Genomic DNA, 9,059 nt, shown 5'->3' on the forward strand with positions numbered 1-9,059 from the left:
GGTATACGGTAGGTTGGGGTGATATAGGGCAGGTTGGGCTGGTATAGCAGTTTGGGGTAGTATAGGGCAATTTGAGGTGATATAGGGCAGTTTGGGGAGGTATAGGGCAGGTTGGGGTGATTATAGGGCAGGTTGGGGGGTATAGGGCAGGTTGGGTGATATAGGGCAGGTTGGGGTGATATAGGGTAGGTTGGGGTGGTATATGGTAGGTTGGGCTGATATAGGGCAGGTTGGGCTGGTATAGGGCAGTTTGGGGTAGTATAGGGCAATTTGAGGTGATATAGGGCAGTTTGGGGAGGTATAGGGCAGGTTGGGGAAGTATAGGGCAGGTTGGGCGGGTATACGGCAGTTTGGGGTGGTATAGGGCAGTTTGAGGTGATATAGGGCAGATTGAGGTGAAATAGGGAAGGTTGGGGTGGTATAGGGCAGTTCGGGGAGGTATAGGGCAGGTTGGGGAGGTATAGGGCAGGTTGGGCTGGTATAGGGCAGTTTGGGGTGGTATAGGGCAGTTTGAGGTGATATAGGGCAGATTGAGGTGAAATAGGGCAGGTTGGGGGGTATAGGGCAGGTTGGGGTGGTATAGGGCATTTTGGGATGGTATAGGGCAGTTTGGGGTGGTATAGGGCAGGTTGGGGTGGTATAGGGCAGGTTGGGGTGATGTAGGGCAGGTTTGGGTGGTGTAGGGCAGGTTTGGGTGGTGTAGGGCAGGTTGGGGTGATATATGGCAGTTTGGGGTGGTTTATGGCAGTTTGGGGTGGTATAGGGCAGGTTGGGGTGGTATAGGGCAGGTTGGGAAGGTATAGGGCAGGTTGGGGAGGTATAAGGGAGTTTGGGGTGATATAGGGCAGTTTGGGGAGGTATAGGGCAGTTTTGGAAGGTATAGGGCAGTTTGTGGTGGTATAGGGCAGGTTGTCGTGGTATAGGGCAGGTTGGGAGGTATAGGGCAGGTTGGGAGGTATAGGGCAGGTTGGGGAGGTATAGGGCAGTTTGGGAAGGTATAGGGCAGTTTGTGATGGTATAGGGCAGGTTGTGGTGGTATAGGGCAGGTTGGGAGGTATAGGGCAGGTTGGGGAGGTATAGGGCAGTTTGAAGGAACTTACAGCATAGCTGCAGAGATGAAGACACTCGGGGCTGCTGTGTCTTTGCCTCTTCTTCTCCTTCAGCCGCGGGAGTGAATAAGTGTGTGGGAGGAGTGGAGGAGGCTGCCACACCCCCCAGCTCTGCCCCCAACTGCAGCTGAAGGAGATATTGAAGATCCCCGAGGGTTAGCTTCACTGACTGGGGAGTGTTATAGGCAGCCTCCCTCACACGGCTACATGTCCCGCTCTCACCACACCGCTGCAGCTCTGCAAGTGCATACAATATAGTGCACTGTGTAGTGGCGGCCCCGGTGTCACCTTTCTGGCAGGTGTCACCCAGTGCGGGCCACACCCAACCTTGCCCCCCCATAGCGATGCCACTGCTCCCATTATCACTAGACATGAGCCGAGGAATTCCAAATACAACCAATACACCCGCAGGAATCTTTATAAAGATGGAAATTGTTATTTCGTTACAAATCTCATATATAAAACATTTGTGTTTTGATGCCTTCTGTCACATTCTCCATAACCTAAAATAAATTAAAAATGGTGCCGGGATGGTGGGAAGTTGGGAACCCTTTATAATGGGGACAGCAAGTGTGTAAAATCTGGAGATACAAGACCCTGTCAGGGCAATTAATTCACCAGCATTAGACATATACTATAAAATCTGAAAAAATAGGGGATTGGCGCTGTTCACTGGTAAAAAATAATAAATAAACTATAAACAGACTCCTAACACAAGGGAAACATTACACCACAATTCTGGGTGAGTGAAATGTGCAACACAGAGAGAGGACAAATACAGTGTTGCCCACTACAAAATGGTGTATATACTAGTGAAGCTGAATGGTGTTAGATGAAAAATAAAATCAAAAAGAGGACTACTAACATATGGTGTGCATAAAAATATTAGTGTTCAAAGAAAATAATGAAAAACATGAAAAAATGAAAAAATGAAAAAGTCCAAGCATCCAAAAAATTCCAAAAAATGCCAAAACATGCCGTGTATATTAAATATATTGTTCAGTGTACATAAAAAGTTCTTGTGCAGCAAGCTAGTGCATCTTCAAATGGTTCCAGGTAAGTCCGTCCCAATATATGTATACTGTCCTGTGTGGAGCCCCCTCTAGTGCCCCCACTCACCGGAGCTCCCAACCCCTGCAGGGGTAATGGGCATGTAGATGTAAATCCGATGATCCAAGCGGTCGGTGTCCCCTTCACCACCTGCTTTCCATTTGTGTCACCAGATCGCTTTCAAAAGGCATCCACCCGGACAAAATACCATGTGCAGGGAGAAGAGAAGAGCCTCATAGTGTGATTCCAAATATGACTTTATTAAGCTCAAGCTTACAACAAACGAAAAAAACAAAAAAACTAAAAGCTAAAATCAAACAGCACTCTGCCGGCTGGCTCCATGTCAGAAGCCGCAGACAGTGCAGTGTTAGCGGCGTACGTTCCACAGCCGACTGCAGTGAAAGACACAAACAGAAGGAAAAAAGGACGTATGCGTACCAAGAGGCCACGCTTTATGCGTTTCGTCATCAAGACGTCATCTGAGGTGCGCCTTGATGATGAAACACATAAGGTGTGGCCTCTTTGTACGCATACGTCCTTTTTTCCTTCTGTTTGTGTCTTTCACTTCCGGTTTCAGCAGTCGGCTGTGGAACGCACGCCGCTAACACTGCACTGTCTGCGGCTTCTGATGTGGAGCCAGCCGGCAGAATGCTGTTTGATTTTAGCTTTTCGTTTTTTCGTTTTTTTTGTTTGTTGTAAGCTTGAGCTTAATAAAGTCATATTTGGAATCACACTATGAGGCTCTTCTCCCTGCACATGGTATTTTGTCCGGGTGGATGCCTTTTGAAAGCGATCTGGTGACACAAGTGGAAATCAGGTGGTGAAGGGGACACCGACCGCTTGGATCATCGGATTTACATCTACATGCCCATTACCCCTGCATGGGTTGGGCGCTCCGGTGAGTGGGGGCACTAGAGGGGGCTCCACACAGGACAGTATACATATATTGGGACGGACTTACCTGGAACCATTTGAAGATGCACTAGCTTGCTGCACAAGTACTTTTTATGTACACTGAACAATATATTTAATATACACGGCATGTTTTGGCATTTTTTGGAATTTTTTGGATGCTTGGACTTTTTCATTTTTTCATTTTTTCATGTTTTTCATTATTTTCTTTGAACACTAATATTTTTATGCACACCATATGTTAGTAGTCCTCTTTTTGATTTTATTTTTCATCTAACACCATTCAGCTTCACTAGTATATACGCCATTTTGTAGTGGGCAACACTGTGTTTGTCCTCTCTCTAGGGTATAATTCACTTATACCCTTCATTGAATATTTTCTTTGGATCTTGTAAAAAAAATGTTTATACACCTGACTGATCATTCACTTATATTATTGCTTGGAGTTTTATTTATTATTTCATGCATTATTTTATATAATATTTCACCTTAGGCAGATTGCACATTTTGTGACAATTTTTAGCACGTATATTTATTTACAAATACTATATTACACTGTGTTGCACTTTTCACTCACCCAGAATTGTGGTGTAATGTTTCCCTTGTGTTAGGAGTCTGTTTATAGTTTATTTATTATTTTTTACCAGTGAACAGCGCCAATCCCCTATTTTTTCAGATTTTATAGCAATTGGATCACACCTAGATGCTTTCTTTATCTGGGGGGCTGCAGTTCGGTCACAAGCCCGTCCTAAGCGCGGAATACCACTATATATATTAGACAAATACTGAAATGTAACTTTTGGGTGGCCTGACCCTTTAAGAACTATACTATACAGTTGATATATACATTTTTCAGACTATTTTACTAGTTCTTATCTTGATACCCATGGGGAGATAATTAAAACATTGATGCCAAATTTCAGTAAAACAAAAATTTAAATTTATTTCAAGTGAATATAATCAGACAAGATACAAAATGATTGTCATATATACATGTGATTCAATTCCAATGCCTTTGGACTGTATGTCATGTTTGGTGCCACCTCCGCTGGGCCACATGCCAAGTTGAGTGCCAACAAGTGTTAATTTTGGCAGCAAATTTCAGTTTAGTTTTAATCTTAGTCTTTTGACTAAAAGGCCATTTCAGTTTTAGTCGTATTTTAGCCATCTGAATTATTTTAGTCAACTAAAATAGTGTTATTTTAGTCGACTAAATTACCACTGGTGCCAATGTCATCAGGTAAGCATTCAAGTGCAGCTAGTCCTTGGTACAAAAGTGAACGGCCCAAAACCAGCCTTATCTCAGCATCTGGCCAATCAGTAACCGTTGGGTCCACACTCTGGGTACACCCCGACCTGAGATAAATGTCGCCCATATGCACCACCCTGAGATAAATGCTGCCCGTAAGCACCACCCTGAGATAAATGCTGGCCATAAGCACCACCCTGAGATAAATGCTGCCCGTAAGCACCATCCTGAGATAAATGCTGCCCGTAAGCACCACCTTGAGATAAATGCTGACCGTAAGCACCACCCTGAGATAAATGCTGCCCGTAAGCACCACCCTGAGATAAATGCTGCCCGTAAGCACCACCCTGAGATAAAAGCTGCCCGTAAGCACCACCCTGAGATAAATGCTGCCCATAAGCACCACCTTGAGATAATTGCTGCCCATATATGTTTTGAGGTGACATGTAGCTCCCGTGTGGGGGATACATGGGGACGTCAAAGATTGTTGTATTGGGAGGGAAATCTGACAGGGAATTCCTGGCTTCAGAGGGTCTAGGCTGGGGAGACATTTGAGGTATCGCATTGGGAGGGTAGACATCCCTCTGCACCGCACAGGTGGATCTTGAGTATGGGGAAGGCATGTAATTACGTAGAGAGAGTGCGAAGTTGGGATAAAGCTGCAGAGGGTGTATGCTAGGAGGGGCCACCACATTAGGGGCCACGCATTTTGTGTATGATGTTGGAAGGTTCCATAAGATCTCTGGGAAAGTTGAGGCGGGATGTACACTAGGGGGTTGAGTTGGTACTGAGGACTGAGCCTCTGCTTCTGCTCTGACCGCAGTATTTTCTATTGGAGGATGAGGGTTGTGAAAAGCGGAAGGTCTGTAGGGCTTTCCATTCAGGATATAAGGAGCCAGGTCATGAGGGTAGGCTTCCTGGCGGGTGACCGCCGTGTTTTGCAGCTTTGTGGCTTCGGCGGGAATCCGGCTCACATTCACCGTCCAGTAGTTGCCTTTAGCCGTCGGCTTCAATGGATCTTTCAGGATCTGCAAAAGAGGGAGAAGATGTTAGAGGCGTAAACCAGCAAAGCAGATTCACACAATTCTTTTACAGGTCAGAGTAACAAAACCCTGTGACCTATTTATAATGAGCAGAAAAGTCATTTCTCAGAATCTGCACCTATTTTTGAAAATGTTTTTTTTTTTACTTGGCTGCAGTATGTAGAGAGCCTTAGGAGCCCATCACCGCCATCACATCCTAGGAGCAACAAGTCCTTACCTTTCTGAAGCAATCATTGGAGGAGAGGTTATGTCGAATAGAGTCCCTCCAGCCCTGATAATCCCCCTTGAAGAAAGGGAAGAGGATGCTGATCTCATGGAGAATCTGCCAATTAAAAAAAGTATAGTTGTAAGTGAATGAACATGACTGTAAACCAAGATACATAATACATCTTACATTATATAAGTATAACCAGGAGACCTGTACTGAGATACTTAGGAGGACATCACTGTAGACCTCCTGTCCATTTGTGGTATAAGGCTTCCTAAATTAAGCATGTAGAAAGTGATGTCAGGGTATAGACAGAACACTTTGTGCATGCTTGTATTGAATTGGGGAGGCAGCTAGCACTTTCTGAAGTCTGGTGTTGGGAGCCAAATGTATGTATGTATGGGAGAAAGGGACATCAATGTCCTGGGGGGATTTTTGGGTTACCATTGAGATCCCAGCACAAAACTTGGAAGAAAAAGATGACCTGAAGGCAAAACTTTTTTTTGGACATTGTGGATGGAGTGGAGGTTTTTTAATTTTTTTGTGTCCCCATTGAGGAAATTAATCTCTTCCCTTTCCTTCAAGTAAGATGAAACCTCCCCAAAGGGAGGCAAATCCCAAGTTAAACATTTGCCACAGGAACAATTGTCTTCATTGAAAGGCTTCCCCTGTTTTGTTTACAGCCCAATATTTTGGCTTTTCCAATCACTTTCATACTTTGGGGGGTCTCAGGGTAAATCTCCCCAGCTGGGACACAGACAGCAATAAAGACTAAAATAAAATGCAAAAGCACCCCTCTCTATAATATCATTCACTATTACAAAACGTATTTCCACAAAGCACGGGCTAAGCCCAATAAGAGCAATAATAATGAAGGCCTTAGCTGCACTATCCTTACATATATTATTCACATATGTTCAATTTATTATATCAATTGTATCAGATGTATTCTCAAAACACAATATGAAAAAAGCAAAAAAAAGGAAGAAAAAATAAAGTAAAAATATTAAAAAAACACAAATTTGAAAAAAGCACACAGAAATGAAATTACATAAAACAAAAAATGCAAACAATAAAAATTTAAATAAAAAATCCTTTTTTTCTGAACGTTTATGTGATTCTATTTTTTTCTTAATATTTTCTTTTCGTATTTTGTAAAAAAAAGTTGGTATAATTGAACAGCTGTGAATGATATACATAAGGGCAGCATAAGGCTTATTGCTCCATACAAAAACAACAAAAATCTGACCTACTTCATCAAAAAAAAAGAAAAAAAAAGTTTTGGCTTTAGATCATTTTTTTTATTTAAAAAAATTTGAGGAGGAAAATAAAACATTTTTTTTTCCGTAATTCAGCCTGTAGTCATAAGAGTTTTATATGCTGCAAATATAACAGGCAGCCAGGGGCCTAAATTAAAAATAAAAATATAACTAAACAATAAAACATTGACAATTCACCCAACTTCTTGAACTTCTAATTTTGATAAATATTGGTATAATTTTTTCAGCCTTCATAGGCCTAACAGAAACAAATAATTTTGCGCTGAAAATAAAGAATATCCCTCTGACAAATCCTTTATCTGAGCTAGTCTCAGTGTCACCCCCTCCCTCTGCCCTTAGCTGCCCTAAAGCCCCAGGAAGCCCCATAATGGAAGGTTGGTTACCTGGGACAGTTTGAGCTTCTTCTTGGGGGAAGTCTGGATGACCAGGGCGATCATGGCCAAGTAGGAGTAGGGTGGTTTGGCATAGCGTTGATAATTCTTCTTCTTGCTCTTTTTGCTCTTTTTGCTCTTCTTGCTGAGCTGATCAGTGGTGTCGGGCTTTTTGGGGCCTCCGTTGGCCTCCCCAGGACAGTTCTCTACTTTGGCCAGGATCCTGTCTATGCTGTGTGACTCAGGGACTTGGTTGTAGAGGGGGTCCCAGGAATGTTGTGGGCAATCCATGGCTTGTCAGGTGTGTTGTGTGTATGGGGGCAGCCAGGTATACATAGTGCTGGGATCCCCACCCTGGGCTTTATAATGTAAATGCACCTGTAATCATAAGAGGCGACACCTCCCTTACTGCAGAGGGCCCCTCACCATCCATTTGAATAAGTTTCTAGGAAGTTTCAGGGCTGAGATGTTGGGGGGCATTGTTATGTATATGTTGTGTTGACTATAAGCTGATGGAGCATATATCGTATGCTTATGAGGTGAATATTACGTTCATATACTAAGATTCTCTTGTATATACAATTTTTATTTTTACCTGTGGATATAGATTTATTTGTATATACTTTTATGTCACATGTATAATTTAGATTTTTTTACTAATTCAAAAATATATTTGTTTTATCTTTTAATTTTCCTACATTTTGCATAAAATTTTAGACACGTTTACCAATCTCAGAATGGCTTTTCTTAGGGTACATCGGGCATAAATAGCTTAATACTGCTTGTTATCCATTAGAACCACTCAAAGTGTCCAAACTTGAATTTGATGGTTTTATTATTCGAAATATTCTTACAACGTTTGGCTGTCAAAATAGTTTTATTTTATGTCTAATTTATTTAAATAACTTTATCCAGTTAACATTTACAAGTACATTGAATTTTAGAAGTTATTTTTATTTATTAAACTTTGAAAGATATATTTGCTGAGGGATCTTATCTAAGGAGCACATACTGTGTTAAATTACAACTGCTTTTTTTAGCATAAATTTACTTTTTTTTCTGTTTGTTTATTTCTTAATTGAAATCAGTGTTTTAAATTTGCTGCACGTTGGTGTCCCTGTTATTCCAGATGGTTTTCAGCATTTTTTCCTTAATAGTGGCCATTTTCTAGGCATTCACTCTATTTAGGAGCTTGTAGAAGCAAATTGAAGGGGATTATATTTAATATAAAAAATATAAATACCTATATGATATTATATCTATATAAGCAGAACAATTTTGTTATGTTAAGATGACAGATCTGAGCAATTTGCAGGAAAAAATGTCTTTGATAAAAAACACACTCAGTAGGACTCCATATAACATGGGAGGTCTATAACTGATAATAGAGTTTCAAACATGCATCTCAAAAATGCTTGGGGCAAACATAAATCTATACTAAAAAAAAATAACAATATAGATATACTGTAGATATAAATTAAAAAAGTGGTGCCGACTTGATGGAGCACTTGGTCTTTTTTTTCTGTCCTCACTCTTCTATGTCTGTGTGTCTAGATGTAATATTAAATGGGTAAAAACTTTGAATACATATTAATTGATTATTATTAATAATTAATAATCAATTAATAATGAAGAGTTAATGACTTATTAAATGTCGGTATAATGATTGATGGGGTCAGTACTGAAGCTGCTTTATTGCTCTTGCTGTTTGCAGATTTTTTTTTTACTAGTATGACACCCCAACAACGAAACTGCTATTCTAAATCTATGATAGACATGCTTAGAAATTATTTTATTTATACTGATGAAAATATGGTGGAAAAAGGATATGGCGCAG

At 41.1% G+C, this 9,059-nt stretch overlaps 1 protein-coding gene across 1 annotated transcript; it reads right to left on the minus strand.

The window, feature by feature from the left end:
- Window positions 1-2,459: 2,459 nt before the first annotated feature.
- LOC141146095 (forkhead activin signal transducer 3-like) lies at window positions 2,460-7,513 on the minus strand. Its single transcript, XM_073632849.1, has 4 exons — window positions 7,235-7,513; window positions 5,581-5,685; window positions 4,727-5,348; window positions 2,460-2,551 (listed from the first exon to the last, which is right to left on the minus strand). Exons 1-4 carry the CDS (start codon window positions 7,511-7,513, stop codon window positions 2,460-2,462), a joined length of 1,098 nt encoding a protein of 365 aa, XP_073488950.1.
- Window positions 7,514-9,059: the final 1,546 nt, after the last annotated feature.

Source organism: Aquarana catesbeiana, linkage group LG05, assembly GCF_042186555.1.
Source record: "Aquarana catesbeiana isolate 2022-GZ linkage group LG05, ASM4218655v1, whole genome shotgun sequence".
In the NCBI taxonomy this organism is placed as follows: domain Eukaryota; kingdom Metazoa; phylum Chordata; class Amphibia; order Anura; family Ranidae; genus Aquarana; species Aquarana catesbeiana.